At 38.1% G+C, this 16,839-nt stretch overlaps 1 protein-coding gene across 2 annotated transcripts in view; it reads left to right on the top strand.

Annotated features, from left to right (window-relative positions):
- LOC133532901 (uncharacterized) overlaps window positions 1-12,518 on the top strand; it is an 85,816-nt gene extending 73,298 nt beyond the window's left edge. For both annotated transcript variants that reach the window (XM_061871763.1, XM_061871771.1), the window contains 5 exons: window positions 2,358-2,533; window positions 2,993-3,099; window positions 6,815-7,002; window positions 9,663-9,775; window positions 10,489-12,518. In XM_061871763.1, coding sequence (XP_061727747.1) covers window positions 2,358-2,533; window positions 2,993-3,099; window positions 6,815-7,002; window positions 9,663-9,775; window positions 10,489-10,713 — 809 coding nt within the window. In that variant the 3' untranslated portion in view covers window positions 10,714-12,518. The remainder of the gene's footprint in view (window positions 1-2,357; window positions 2,534-2,992; window positions 3,100-6,814; window positions 7,003-9,662; window positions 9,776-10,488) is intronic.
- The last annotated feature ends 4,321 nt before the right edge of the window (window positions 12,519-16,839 follow it).

The following is a 16,839-nucleotide window of genomic DNA, read 5'->3' on the forward strand; positions in this document are numbered from 1 at the left end:
CGTTATTTAAAAATAAAAGTATATAAGTACTTAACTAAAGGAAGTCTAATGAGACGGTGCCATTAATTTTAAATCTAGGTAGATATCCGATAGCAAATAAAACAAGTTCTTGTCGCCAGCATTTTACATTCAAATAGGTGATTGGTTCTGGTGTAAAAATCTTCCGGTATTAGTGTGACGGTTATTCAAGTCGATTGTTCCGATTCGGATTGAGACAACGCACGATGGTGGCGCAGTGCGTCGCAATAATTCGGTCACCCTTAGGGCGGGCCGAATCCTGTGTTTAATAAGTATTAAATTCCACGCCCTTTTCGCGTACAACTGTGCTGTTTTGAATTTAATTTACATTTTAGTTACACATCACAACGTGGCAAATTATTATCCTTTGCTACCTCTAATAAGAATCTAACTATGTGGATGTAATATGTAATCACCCCTCATATTCGAATTTTGTACACCTCGCAAATAATGTCACGAAATTAAATGTAGCCATAAACTACCCACTGCAAAGTATTTCTGTGACTTAGTTGTAATTTCTAATAACAAAACACTTTTTTCTAAGTTTACATACCTAGTGGTCGCAATGTCACATATTCACAAAAGGTTGACTGCTGCTGATATTTGCAAAAAGCAACAGTTTTGCAAGGCTATACTCGAAGATATGCGCAAATTGTGTCAAACCTCGAGCTTGTCCGTCGAGGCATGAATAAACATCACCGCACATCGTTACAAGCTAGATGCACACGACACGACACAAGGACGTTGGCGTCGCTACTTGAGCCAGTATAACGCGAGCCATTATAAGTAGGTGCCAAATGCAATAAGGATCAATATGATATACCTAGTGCTCAAAAATAGTTGAATTCTACCAAACTATGAAACGATATAATTTGATGCATTCCGATTTTGCTGACTTTTAATATTTGGTAAAAGCTTGTAAATTTTCAGTGCCGCGCAGCGGAGGATATTTATTTGGATTTACATAGGCAGTCTCAACATTTAGAGGGCCGGATCTAGGCTTATTTTTTTTAATGGGTTGGTTCACTTATAGTACGTAGTGATTTCTTGATAAACTAAGTCATTTATAAATATTCATGTAATTTATTTTACATAGGAATGAATCATTTATAATGATTGTACATTTTAAAAACCATTTCTTAAAAAGAATTATATAATTTCCCAAGAACCGGGAAACCCAGTACCGGACTACCCAGAACCGGGAAATAAAATTCTTGGTACCGGGAACGGTACTGCATGCCCTACCCACAACACTTTGACACGAGAAACCCCACGGAATAATAAACGGATGCTAATTTTAACAAAGCTTCGATTCAAAGTATTTTTTCATATTAATTACGTATCTATTTACAGCCTTTCGTTAATCTCTAATTTGCTACTTATGTTACTTATGCAGTAGGTATCTACACTATCTACATATATGTGAGGTAGGTATATTTTTAAGTTATTGTATAACTACGGCTTTAGAAAGAAATTTATATATTTAACCTTTCTGCCTCAGTGGTCTATATATGTTTCATTCAAAAACAGTAATTTTCATTAGTCACAGTTGTTATGTAGTTATGAAGGTCTGACCATTACTTGGGCAGACCTTCATAAAACACGCCTGAGGACTCCGCCGAGGCAATACATACATACATACGTGATGTAAAAGTAATGTGTTCATCTAATTATGCACGCATATACTGACATCTACTCGTAAACGCCTAGATTTTCCATGTTCATATTTATACTCGATAGTTATAGGTATCTATAGATATATGTCGGCGGCCGATTGTAAAGTTTTGACGGTAGTCACATTTAACCAATAGATAGGTAGGATAGGTTCGTTAGCTTGCTTCAGATGCCCGAAGGGCAAACCGTCCAGAAATAGGAGCCCCGCATAGCGGGGCTTCGTCGACTCAGGGTACGAGACAATGATTTTCACGATTCACGATATGCCTAGAAATTTCATGATCTGCCTGATTTTACGATCGACCGCCGACATAAATAAAAGGAATGAAAAAAATATTGAAAAGTTTGGTGAACTACGTAGGCAATATATACCTAGCCTGATCCTGTTACATACTTGGCAAAACGGCGACGGGTCTAACAAGGGTCTCAATTCCCATATTGGACGTCACAGCGCCTAAACAATTTATTCGATGGAAATTTCCCTTTCAGTTAAAATTGCAAACGTTTAAAACTTTTATCATTTGATATGGCCGTATTGGCCGTTAAATTAAATTTTGTTTGCAAGTATTTATCTACCTACCTCATTTTTATTCAAAAAAGCAACAACAGGGCAGTTACCTACACAATTTGTAACAATAACAAACACAAATTCTCTATTTGTGCAGCGACGTGGGTTAACCGCTTCAGCGAAGACCTGGGCTGCCTGGAGCTGGAGGACGAGCAGCCGCTGGCGCAGCTGAGCTCCGTCCAAACCGACAAGCTGACGCTGTTCTTCACGGAGCTACTCGACCACGACAGAGATGACGTTATTTGTGATCAAGACTTTGACCCCTTCTTTGAGGTAACGAATCAATCAGTGTCAGACGTTTCCAATCAAACACCTGAACTACCAGAAAATAACAACTTTCATTATAATAAACTATCTCAACCTAAAATTAAATTAGGGTAACTATTTATGTCGAGCTTAGACGCTTTTGTGGTGCGCGAAACATTATGCCTGCATAAAAAAAATAAAAACACTAAACCATAAAGCAATTTACTACCGTTTTAAACGCTATGACTCGTGATTTTAAACTGAGATTGAATCTTCCTCGGTTTGTCACTTACAACACTTTAGTTTTGAAGATACCATGTGTTTGCAAAATCCTATCTGAAAGCGGGTGTCGCCGTGAAGCGATTTTATTACGGTCATAATTAAGGTGACGATGACTAATGAATTCCGCGCCCTATTAACCACATAGATTAACTAGCGCTATAATGAAAGAGAATAATTAAATTTGTTTGATGTCGCAATTTGCAGAAGCTCGCTCACTTCGCCGACTGGTCGGTCGACTCGTCCGAATTCCACATCATGTTAGAAGTGAAACGGGAATTCATAGAGCAGTTCATCAACCCGCTGCCTCCCAAGTGAGTAGACTCGTCGGCTAGGTGAACTCGAATAATTAATGGGCCGTAGTAATGAATTATCATTATTCATCAAGATTAAGGTTCGCTTTCGCGAATTAAGAGATACAAAATGCCATGAAGCTATTACAATGGAAAGTCCGTCACTTTAACTAATGGAAGGGCTTTCCAGACATTTATACTGTTGCTACATTTGAGATTTAACTTTGATTTAGGCCAGTAATTTAATTCAGCAAAAAGCAGCAACTAAATTTGGTCTAAAATAAAGATTATTTCATTTTATGCCAATCAATTGGCCTCTATCGTATCTCTCTGCCAACTCAATATCTATCTCACTACTCCATTTTATACGTATAATATAAATCTAAGGAACAAAGTAGAGTGTCTAGAACAAAGTGTTATTTTCCTTCTTTACATTTTACGTAAGTAAGTAATATGCCTCAGTACTTTCGGTACGTTTTCATTATAAGCTCGAGTTTTCCTAATTTAAGTAACGAGGCATGTGTAATGACTTAATAAAACAAGGCAGGTATTACACAGAACGAAAAGACCTTTTATATAAAAAAAAATGCTAATTATTTCAGTAAAAAGAGTCATTTGTAACATGTCCACATGTTATGACTTCAATATAATTATGCACAAGCAACGTGGTACCTATTTAAGAAAGGTTAGGACATCGCGCGAGCTCGTTGCGCCTCGACATCTCATCCCACATAATGACGTGATAAACCCTATTACGACCGTCATAGGCCGCAGTATAAGGGGAATAAAGCGGCTGCGTTTATATTAGCTATTTCCTACAAGAATGAGCCATCATAGAACCCTATTGAAAAGACGAATCCATTGAAATTGAAGGTCACTATGCCAAAAATATCATGTACAATAACATATAGTATGTAGGTTTAAAGTATTCTTGCTGTGTCACATTTTCGTGGCAATAAATTAATCGAATTGGCTGGTTATATGTGTATTTCATTCTCATTGTAGTTGTAACAGTTCTACATATAAAGGTTTTAGAGCAACGCAAACATTTTGCGGCAGTTAGAACAAGCGACCGCGAAATTGCCAAATTGTGACAGTCATTAGCAAGCTCGCGCCTCCAAGCCGGCATGCTCCCGGCATTCTTATGAACATTAAATATGCATATGCGTGTATATGTATTTATGCTACTTACTTTATAATTTTTTTCTGTAGTAAGTACATTATAGATTGTGTCATTCACGAAGAAGCGTGCCTTGACTTGTAATGTCATGTTATTACAGGTTAGATTTGACAAAACTGCGCGTCATCGTGGGTGACACGAACTATAAAGCCAGTCTTCTTAAATTAGGATAGAGAATTTAAGAACCGTGAGATCAACATAAAATATACTTCGTCAAGTCGCTACTGCTACGCCGTAGCAGACGTAGAAGAGCTACGATTCACACAATTATAGTAATGGGCTGTACTGTACTGGCAAACTGGCTTATGTACCAAGTGGGCCTGTGTACACCTAGCAGCAAAAGTGCATAACCTGTTTATGAATTCATTCCATTCATAAAGTGGGTATGCACTTTTGCGGCTCGGTGTATACGTCTAAAAATAAAAGTGGTTAAATTGTACGTTCAGAAATTTTGGCTTATTCCCATTATTTACCGCCAAAGTGATGAATTTCAAATAAGAGTTGTTTTCTCACCGATATTAATTCCAATTCCGCACGTGCTGTGTCTTGCCCACAACTTGCAATTATCGCGCGGCAAAGGCAGCCCCTTTGGGCTCAATCAGAGCGCGAGCCGATTGTTGTCAGTAGCAAGCCACGTGCCTAGTTCCTGGATGGCTATGTATACTCGTAAACCCACCAAACTTATAATAGTTACACAGAAATTTAAATTAAATTTTGTTTATTTTTCATTTGTCAGTAAAATCTTTTAATATACCTTATATTATATTATAGTGTAAATGAAAATAATGAGACGATGCCGCGTCGCGGAATCGCGGAAATTATGAAAGACAAACATTTTCTCTATTAAAATTTTATCGCACCGTATATACATACCTACAATAAAGCTTATTTACTGGTATGGCATTTCTACCAGTCCATGTGTAGACCAAATAGACAATCATTTCTGGAGTGTGTTTATTATCTATAATAACATTATTCCACTTTTAATTACGAAAAGTTTTGAGTTCTGACGTTCCTTTTTTTCTCAACTCGTTAAATTTTATCAAAATTATGCTTTATTAACGTGGCGGTAAAGATTAACGAAAATAACTTTTCGATAGACGGTGGGCGCTGTCAATCAAAAATGCTATGCTATGAATCAAGCAAATTTTTGTTCTGAAGGATAATCTCCGGGTTTCTCGAAGCACAACCTACAAATACCTACAAATTGATACAATAACTTTATCACAGTGGCTCATGGCAACCGTATAACATTATTAGGTAAAGATAAGTGGACGGCGATATTGTCCTCTTATTATTAGGCCAGTGTTATCGTGCGTTTTTAACTCTCCTTATCATAGTATATACATTAGATTTAGATAAGGTTTGTGAATATTGGGGACTCAAATAATATTATGCATGACCGTTCATTGTTCGTTACAACGCACGCTCAAGTAAATACCTTAGGTTTGGGTAGTTAGAGGGATATCCGACTTGTCATTGTAATAGCTATGACGTGGACATGTGTGAGTGATGTCGGCCACGTCACGACATGTCATTCTGTTGAGTCAAATAAAACCACCTTTAACGTATAGAATCAGGCGTTACTTTGCGGAAATCCATTTTAAATAAAACACAAAATATTACTTTGCTAACCCGCGAAAAGATGCTAGTCAATCAGTGCTAACCCTCCCACCGCAAATATATATATCCACCACCGAAAGTACAAAACCCAACACGTGTTTCGCCTCTTTACGAGGCATCCTCAGGAGATGTTGACGGTCCGAAGTCCGACGACTGAATGAGCTGTCTGACTGGATATCCTTCGATACCTCCCTGTCGGGAGGTATGAGTGGCCGTGTCCGCCGTTAGGCTGCGACGGCTGTAGCGGGTCGCTCCCCACCGATGTGGGGAGGTCATTCCACGTCTTTGTGTGGACGTGTGTGCTGCTGGTGAAGGCCAGCTCTTCGCTACCGATCGTTACCCAACCCCACGACCCCTAGCTTGGTGATACCGTGTGAGCGGGGCCAGGTTTCGGGGCCGCCATGTAGGCGACCGGTAGCTTAGCTGGCATGTGCGGCGTGGAATGAGCTGTCTAGAATGGTCAGCCATATTTATACCTTGGCCTCTACTGTGCAAGTGCGAGTGAGATGAAAAAAAACATAATAACTGTTCGTTAAGAATCATCCCCCTATTGTTATACCTAATTATTTCTAGCTGTTCCAGAACACTATAACGCAATCCTTTCTCGCAAACATGTAAAATATCAAAAGAATAGTTCTCAGACAAAACGTGGCCACGTGGTATTAAGTGCTTTGCAAAATTAGATTTTTCCAGATGGTCCACGTTATCTTTTCGCGGATTAGCGAAGTAAAATTTAGTGTTTTAATTAAAACCACCTTTGGTATCCTCTCATACTACCCGGTTAAAGTATCTGTGCACCTTGTTGGAATGCCACGCCGCCACAGATATTGTGACCAGGTAGTAAGATTGCCACCTCACTTTTAAATGGTCACAGTTAATCCGTGGACCATTATGATTAAAATAAGAGGTAACATCCAATGTCTCTGTCGCCAGATACGGTGAGCTACCCTACTACAAGCGCGTGTGCGGCCCCGAGGCCGGAGGGTACCCGGGCCGAACCACGCTGGAAGGCTGGCTGGCGAGGTGGGCGCTCCTTCTGAGTCGATACCGCCGCTTCTCTGACTTGCCGCTATACTTGCAGTACCTGTGTAAGATACTGTTCCACGTCGTAGACAGAACCAGTAAGTACATACTTCGTACAGCCCCACCTTTACCGCTAGCCACTCTTCTTTGATGACCCTCATTAGATGCTGCTGGTTCCTGTCAGACTTCGAAACCCTTTATTATAACCTACACAGGGCGTCACAAAGTACTAAATTTTACTTTTTCTTCCCTTACATCAAGACCACCCTGCCTATAGTACAAAGATACATTGATTGAGTAAGATGCGTAAAATCGAAGACAATTTCGTGCTTCGAATTTGACAGCTAAACGAGATGGCGCTGTACAGCTCCATACATTTTGCGTTAACTCTAACTGTCAAAAGTTGACGTTTGACAATTCAGTGACCGTAAAATATATGGTGCAGTACAGCGCTATCTGTTTTGGATGTCAAACTAAGGGGCACGTTTTTTTCTTAGACTTTACCTCTCTATTACAATCAATTCTCTTTGCTATAGTAGAATGAGATATGACTGTACCGTAAAATTACTAATACTGGTAAGAACATAATCCCCAGGCAGCTGTAGGTACTTAGTAGTAGTATCTCTAGCACTCTTCCATATTTGTACGACAGTGACAGTTGCGTTTCATTCGCTACAGAGCGTAAGCGAATGTCATGTTGGCTACGCATCGTAAACCGTAAATTTCGATCTATTTAGTGATTCTCTTTTAGTAACGTAACGTAAGTAAACGTTATTAACGTGGCTTTTCCTCGGGAATTATCATCTGTAAGATGTATTATTAAAGACATAAATCTCAACAATGCTCCATTCGATTTTTCCCCCCACAAAAGTCGAGAAAGGTTAAATATAGGTTCCATTAATCTGCAATCAATCGGCCGCTCTCCAGTTTTATATTTCGTACTCACGCAAAGAGAACAAATATTTTATGTTTTGCGCAATTAGTGTGATTCACGAGGCCAAACGGCCAGCGGTTCCACGACAAAAAGTCGATTCATTCACGGCCGAAACTAATTTAGGCTGTCAAAGCTTTCAATAATTTGCTTCAATTAAAAATAATGATATTTACGAGTGTTGATAAGTTGAGGTAGCGTGATTTATATAGGGTTTCAATTGCAGGCCGATTTTACTTAGGTACCTACAGATCGGATAGATAGAAAGCAGATTGGATAGATTAAATGCCATTAAAATTAATCAAGACCATACCGCATCTCGTGACACCTTCAATTACCACAAAAACACAGCTTGCTAGATATATTGTTTCATTAGAAAGTTCTGTTCATCATTTTATGTTTTCATAATCAGAGCTGTGATCAGAGTTCACTTTTATCAGTACATTTTCAAGCTATACATAGTCTGTGAAAAAGGTAAGCAAATATGACGGATTTACCTAGGCTAGCTACCATAGGACATATATTATGTTCTCGCGAATGATTAATATATATTCTACTAAAAGTGAATGCAGGTGTTTACAAGTTTTACGTTCAGCTAGACTCTAAGCGGAAGTTTAAAATATTCAAACAATATGGCGGCACAATTGTTAATCAAGCCATCACGTCATACCTAGTGGCGGCTGGTGGCCTCGAATTAATCCTGTCGATCAGCCCGACAGCGGCTGTAAATCCACCGGCCAAAGCAACTTTCGTTTAAACACGGCTTTTTTTAAACGATTACAAAGCCTTTGTAGATAGATAAAAAAGTTCCATATTGTTGGGAAAGGCTATATTGGAAAAGACTAAAATACCTAACTACACGTCGAGTAATCCCAATCAGATTCGGATTTTAGAATTCAAGTTGATCAAAGGACCGACCTAATCCGAGCTTACAATATGCTGGTGCCGAATTCACATAGCCATACCCGCAACATGTGTAGGTACCTACGAATATGCTTAGGTACTGCAATAAAGTCGAAGTCGTGTATGATATTGAATAGGTACCTCCCGCAGGTCCAGTCATAAATGTAAAAAAAAATTCCGACCTGAACGAACAAGTCCTAAATTACGCCGATTTCTTTTCGTATTGTTCGGGATTTATATTATTCGGGAGATTTTGGGTACATTCCAAGTTTTGGCACTTCCCGCAGCGTCTGCAGCCAAAATTCAGTGAGCGGTGCATGGCAGCGGGCTTCCTGTTTCGTTCAAGTTTTATATGAATGCCTCTCGCGTCCCGCCGCGCAGACTCTTTGTCTTCAGTTCGTCTGACGTTCATCATAATACAAAGTTACCTACCTACTTTCGTGTCTGCTTAAATGAAAACTGAAGTATAAGTTTCAATTTGGTTATTTGAATTAAACTTTACTACAAGGTATGAAATAATCAGGATGTATTTTAAAACGGGTCAGTGAAAACAGCTAATACTCGTAAGTACCAGATTTCGTCCTAAGCACTACAACGCGAAAAGTTATTAGGAGACATTAACAGATATCTATCTACCTATTGTTTAGAACTAGTTGAGTCGGTTTTTGTAACTGTGCAAAAGGCAACTATTAGTGGCATCTAAATTGCAGCTGTCGATATCTTTGTGAATAACAGACCCTGGACTCTGAGGCAGATGCAGTAGTTGAGGACCGAACAAAGATCAACGCAAAGTGATCGAGATAGGTACCTATTAATAGAAGAGCCCGTAGGCACCTAGTGATTTATTATATTATACCTCCCTAGTTATTATCTCCTACTTAAAGCTCGTGAATTTGAGTGTGCATTTAAATTGCACATTTGCAGGTACTGGTGAGATAACGAAGTCGGCGCTCGCGGCCTTCTACCGCTCGGTTATTGGGCTCAGCGCACAGCGCGTCGAAGAAATCATCGACACAGCCTATGACCGCATGACTAGTGTAAGTGTATCATTATTTTTCAGTTGTTTAGAGTTAGACCAAGCTAAGTTGGCAGAGATTTTGATACCACAGACTGTGCAAGTGTTTTAAACGTCATAATTTCATCAACTCGCTGCCAACTTAGCTTGGTCTAACTCTATCGATATTCGGGGCAAAGACACACATTACACTTAAGCACCTTACTCCCTTTTAATAAGCCCAAAAAAGTAAACATCTTTGACGTCGACTGTACCTACCTACTCACAAACTACACTACTAAATACACTATAACTATTATCTACTCCATCATTTTACCGGTCAATCATCGAGCTTACCGCATCGACAAAATTGCCCTACTTATCTATCATTGCGCCCACTTATTTATTTATGACTAATACACTTTAATAATCTATATTACAGTCTAGATGTAAATGAACAAGATACTTACTACTTTTATTATATTCACATCGAATAACGATAACAGACAGAGTATGATATGCTGCGCATTTTTACGATCGCTAACGTCGTAATTTGACTACACATACCGATTTTCAGATAAGAATGAAGCAATGTGGTTGGGTTTATATAGGTACTCTTGACGTAATACACTCCGAAAATATGTAGGTGACTTTTTATTAATATATAAATCAGCTTTACAAGAATATTTCCATGATCCTTTACCCACATTTAAATGTATCACCTTATATTCAACACCCGATCTGTTACCATTTCAGAACAGTTACCTAATCCTGGATTACGGCACGTACGTGCACTGCTTCACTAACTGGCTGATGGGGAAGAACCCCAACGGCCCTGGACAATGGGTTCTAGTGCCCTCTAAAGACACCCTCCCCGAGCCTCCCTTCCCTGTGGACTACAGCGCGCTGAACACCGAGCCAGCCAAGTTGGAACCGTATGCTCCGGATAAGAAGACTAATAGACACTCTGTTATAGTGTAAGTGATACGATTCGGCTACGGATTTATAACCGAAGAAAAGATAACCATTCCATGTTTTATACAAATGTTATGTAAAAAGTAGAGGTCAGTCCATAGATCTTAAGGAAGTAGGGAATTGGAAATCAACCTACTCAAAACCAACTTCTTTCCCACTACCCTGGTTTCTTCAACGCTTTACTCTGTTAGGTGTTCGTCGCCGGGCGAAGTTCACGGGAATCATGATAATAATGTTATTTTACAGAAAGCATGATAGTAACTAATGTGACCTACGTGATTTAGACACTAACATAACTTAGGTACAGAGCCCACACACTATCTTTTGTCAAAGTGTACTCCTGTGATTCTCACGCAAACCACGTAAAACATTCTTCTTTACCCTTGCTCATAATTAAAGGGTAATTCCAGACGCATTTATACAGGGAGCAATAGTAACGGCTGCTGTTACTCCCAAGAGAGTGATGGATTTTTAATTATGCGACTAAGTTATGCAAAGCAGGTTGCACTCTAGTCTAATTTTATTTAAGTCTTACATTATGTGAATCAAGCTAATAGCTTTTCTGTATAAAGTAATATATTTAATTATCGTTTTCCTTCGTAGTAATGTATTTATTCAACGTCACAATATATACAAATTAAATAGTAAGTACTGAAAATGTAAAACAACACAAAGACGTCAAAAAGGATCCGCCCCACATAAAATCATGCCACGGCAAGATATAGCGCTGGTTTTCAGTGAGGACCTAACTTAAAACTAAGTCCAAGCGGTATCAGGTTTCTGTTTGATTCTAGTTAACAAATTTAGCCATATCGCCTTTATTGCAAAATATACAATTATTTACCTACTTATTGCTAATTATACTATGTATTGCATTAAGTATGTATGTATATGTGTATATACATTATTGTACATGGTACATAGAAAAACACAAAAACACAGTTACAGAGTAAATTAAATACAACAAAGGCGAACTTATCCCTGTATGGAATTTCTTCCAGTTAACCTTTGAGAAAATGAGTAGAACAGAAGTAACGATGAATGAATGACAAACAAAAACAAAGGTGTTAGTTAGTATTAAGTCATCCTGATCCTCACCTGGTTCGCTTTATTAAGTTCGATCTCGTCGTAAATAAATGTAGCTATCAGGGTTTAATGAGTACCTACGCAAAAATAGAAAAATGATAAGAGTGGCGGAAACTTGCAAAATTCATTCAAATAATAACCGAATGAACTTATGCAATAAGCACATTATTCTAGTCTTCTAACATAAATACGTACGTAGCAATAAGGGTAGGTTATTAGATATAGTATAAAAACTATCTCGTAAGTATTTAGAACCGGTTGGGAACTATGTTAAAAGCCCCTAGGATATTTTACCAACACTGCCATAAGTAGTACGTACCTATCTAACGTATTAACGTACCTAAATGCACACGCAGAGCGGGAGCTGCACGCTGCGCATACGCCGCGTATTTGTTAGACCTAGTCGCACCTTACATTTAAACAGATAATTACCATACAGTTAATAGGCCTTTAGCTTAGCCCCCAACCTCAAATGTGGTTTCGCTTCTATTTGCAAACGCTTTATATAAATTATATATGGGTGCAACTCGACCAAGTCTATTATCTCTATTATGTATTAGAAAATATGTAATAAGTCGATGTAAATAGTAGGAATATACACAACACGAAAAGCAAAAACTGCCTTAAATAAACGTATTCACATCTCACGATATAGCCTTATTTTGTACCTTAGTATTTAATGGAGACTAATATACTGTTAGAATTAAATGTCACTTTGAACCGGATTACGTTGGCATTATTTAACCCATCCCTTAAGAGTCCGCTGCAAGCTCGGTTCTTCATACAACATAGTTACGCTCTCATTTTAAAACGCCTGCCTGTAAATCTTAAACGCAATGCCTGTAATTATTTTATGTAACTTTAGATACCATAGTTAAAATATATAGCGAATTTAAGTTTTTCAAACAAAACTTGTTTTTGCTCTATTTCGTTTGTTTTATAAGCTGGAGCTAATTACTAGCATAGATATACCTCATGTCATTGTATGTGCAAAGTTTCATTACAATCCAACACATAGTTTTAAAATGAGTACGAAACTCCGTTTGTATAGGTTAGGTGAAATTCGGCTGAGCTTGCTGCGGACTCTCAATGAATTACTAATTAAATTAATGTTGGTAGGGACGTCTGTTCATACATAACTTTGTGATACGACGCGTTTGTTGTTGGTTGTTCAAAGATTTACGTCAGGGTAGGTATTTAGCTTTTTTTACTTTTTCCTCTTCTCGATATTCTCTTGCGAAAAATACAAATGACACTAGACAAGTTTTGCAAAACTGCTTTATTTTTACAAACCTCTCAAAGTAATTTTTATCACACGTAAAAACCAATCATCAAAAATATCTATTTGTTTTCTGGAAGACACTCATGATCCCAAGCATTTTTTACACCATTTTACTCGACAATCCCTTTGCTCCTTCGTTAGGTCGCCTGTGGGTGTACAGAGTGCAAACTTTTCTTACTCCAAGAACTTCCTGCAAAATTTTGTGAACGCTTGGTTGGTGCACTGATGCCCAGGGCTTCTTCTGTTTGCCTATAGGTCATTCGACAATCAACTCTTGAGCATTTCTTTTACTTTGGCTACATTCTCTTTATTACACACGTCACGGGGCCGTCCTGATCTTGATGCATCAGAAACTTTAAGATTTCCACGTTTAATTCACAATACCAACGATAAACATTCGTACGATGAGCGCCCTTTTTTTTATTCAGATTGCATTTCCTTGAGACAGTCATCTAACAACAGGCACCTTTCAAAGTTGTAACGAATTACAATTTGTAAGCCGTCTCTTGATCACTCCGACATTTTTAAACTTTAAACCAATACATAAGTAAATTCAAAAAGTCCATGTTTTCCCGCCAAAAAATGTCTATGGAAATATAGTTTAAAAAAGTATATGTGAGAGAAAACTTGTCTAGTAACCTAGAAATTATCTAGTAAAGTAGAAGAAAAACTAACATAAACAGCAGCCCGCCTAAGCTACATCCACTAGACTGTGCTACATCGGTGTGGTATAGGTTCAATGTGTGCTATATAATTATAACTATCTATTTCATGACGAGATACAACAATTGATGATTAGATCTAGAGGAAGTTTTGCAAAATTTTCTGACGGCATTAGGTGCCCAATAACATTCAGCTCGCTCCACTGCATATCTACTAAGTTGATGCGCGTTTTACCATATTTAAAAAGCTTGATGATTGATGGCGGGTTACAAAGATGCTAAAGACGAAACATGGCCGCAGTGCTTCTTGCCAGGCAGTTGCGAATTCCACCCAAATCATCAATCATCCGCCCGCGTGACAAATTGTGCGTATTTTTGAACGATGTTTTTATATTCATTCTTACAGCCTTGTCCAAAAATGATAAAAGGTCTTTTTTAACTCGGGGCTATAAGAAACCTCATTGCGATTTTAAGCTTTGAATCAATTTTGAGTACAAATTATATTATTATACTTATGTACCTATGGTATCATCTTATCTGTTGGTTCAAAGAACTTTCTCACTTAAACAAAGGTTAGGTGTTCCTGAGCCATGCATTTTCTTTTGTTTTAGGATTGGTGTAAGAATTTTGATACTCCCCAATTACCACAGCTTTAAAATTTTCAGTGTGCTCCTCGTTTAACTGACTCTTTTATTTAGTTTTTTAGCATTATTAACGTATTTAACAATCTGTTCGTTTTTTTGTTATCTAGAAATGTTCGTATAGGTGAGTAAAACGAATTCCCCACCAAGCTGTCTTTGCTCTGTCGTACTGCGAAAGAAGGAACAGCAAACATGACATATTTTCACAAAAATAAGTTGTACGAAATGTCCAAATGATGAACACTGATTACAAATATTCGCAGTAATCTACCTTATTACACGGCTACAATTCCCATCGCTTACCAGCACATTGCTTTAGACTAACCAAAACAGCTGAATGTAATGTTACGATTCGTGACTACATGGTGATTCAGGAGACGAGCATGATCAACCCTACGGATTTAGTAAATTATGAGCTATTCTTTCGTACGTAGATTTGTGCGGAAAGAGAAGAGTCGTGAAATGTACCGGGTCCAATACATTCTACGACTCTCCTCTTTCCGCGCAGACTCTACCAGTATTAATAAGATTAACGTTTTTATTTTACCTTTAAACGAGCAATTCTTATATTTATATATTTCGGGGATCTCTGAACCGGCTCTAATGATTTCGATGAAATTTGCTAGATGGGAGTTTTCGGGTGCGAATTAATCCAGCTATGTCTTATCTTTGGGAAAACGCGAGTTTTTCTATGTTTTCTGAGCAAAGCTCGGTCTCCCAGATTTGTTTTTATTATCTACGACTTGCATGGTCGGACAATCCACAATTGGCTACAATTAGACTACTTCCATCAAATATCGATGATTCGTGATAAGCGTCAAATTGATTGTTATTAAATACTGATTACTTTTGAAACACTGTAATCTCATTCAAGTTTGACAATTTACCTTGTCTTTATTCGGAGCAATTTACTTTGTTCGTAATCAAAGCACTGTTAGAGGTTAAATCTCTTTTAATAAGTTGTGCTAGGGTGACCAGGATTATAAGGAGTTATAACTTATATTATTCAAGGGCAGATCTAGGCCTTGATTGGGTCTAGGACAACAGTAAATAGTTTTCTAAACATGAATATTGGGGCGAGCACGATGCACATAATAATTACTTAAAAATTGGATTGGATTAGCTTTAGAGTTTAACGCCCACGAATATCGTTATTACCTTCCACAATAAACTAAAAGCGACTGCATACAATCACATAGGTACATTGATCGTGACGGTAAAACATACTGTTGTAATGGACTTCCGCGGTACAATATTAGAATGCTCTACGTGTAATGAAAAAGACATGTTTATACTGAACTAGTATAAACATGTCTTTTTCATTACACGTAGAGCATTCTAATATTGTACCGCGGAAGTCCATTACAACAGTAGTTCGAGTTTACTAGTAGGTAACCATTTGAAATATCAAGCCAGGACCGCATTCAATTGTTCCGCTGGTGTCCTGATATTGTTTCCCGTGCCCGCAGTAATAGGATCATTAAACGAGAGCGGGCGGGCATTTTTGTGCGGGAATATGGCGCCATGATAAATGGGCCACAATATCTACCAATGTTTTCAGGAAGCACTGTCGCTTCGAGGCGGCCTTTTTCTCCATTACAATCGGGATATATCTATAGGGTGGCAGAACGATTTCTGTTGCAATTACAGATGATAGACATACTAGAGAGAGCATCGGCAATTCGGTACTCCCGTACTACGACTACTTGCGACGGGTATAAAGGCTAGTTCAGACGGGATGATCAAATCGACCGATTCGATCAGAACATAAATTAACGTCAATCTCAATCTTAATCACCAATTTTAGATTTCTCGAAATTAAAAAATCTTCCAAACGCGAATTCTAGCATCAAAAATTGGTATTCTTGTGTCCGTGCCTTCAGTTTATCGGTAATATCGATCAATATGCGCGAGCCACACCACCTAATTTGATCAGACAATTTAATCATATTGGCGAAAAATTGTTCGTCTTCTCGTCTGTACTGTCCTTAAATCCAGCAAACGAAAATGACGCAACTACACTACGCAAACCAAAACAAATGACTGAAATGATGATGACAAATGATTGGTGGGGGGTTAAGTTAATACAGTAAGTCAGGTATGTTTCGTGGTGTTTCTCTAGTCGCCGCTATACAGCTTATTAGTAAAAGACCAAGTCTAGTTAAATTAGCTTTACAAACATGCTTATTACATTTTGACTCATAGAGCATAAAACGAATCGAACATAGCTGAACTTTCAATTCATTCTTACCGTAATTATAATGAATAATAAAAATAATTATTAATTACATGCATGCATATATGCGACGATACGCTTCACACTAAAAAGTAGGTCATAAAATTGAGATAGGCGGTAAGGCGGTACTTTCTTTTTAGTCTAATGTGTTATTAAATACGAGTACTTACCTACGAGTAGGTATTTATTTATACATTGCTTGCAAGCAAGCAAGGTATTTTATTA

The sequence above is a fragment of the Cydia pomonella genome, chromosome 2 (genome assembly GCF_033807575.1).
Source record: "Cydia pomonella isolate Wapato2018A chromosome 2, ilCydPomo1, whole genome shotgun sequence".
Taxonomy (NCBI): Eukaryota; Metazoa; Arthropoda; class Insecta; order Lepidoptera; family Tortricidae; genus Cydia; species Cydia pomonella.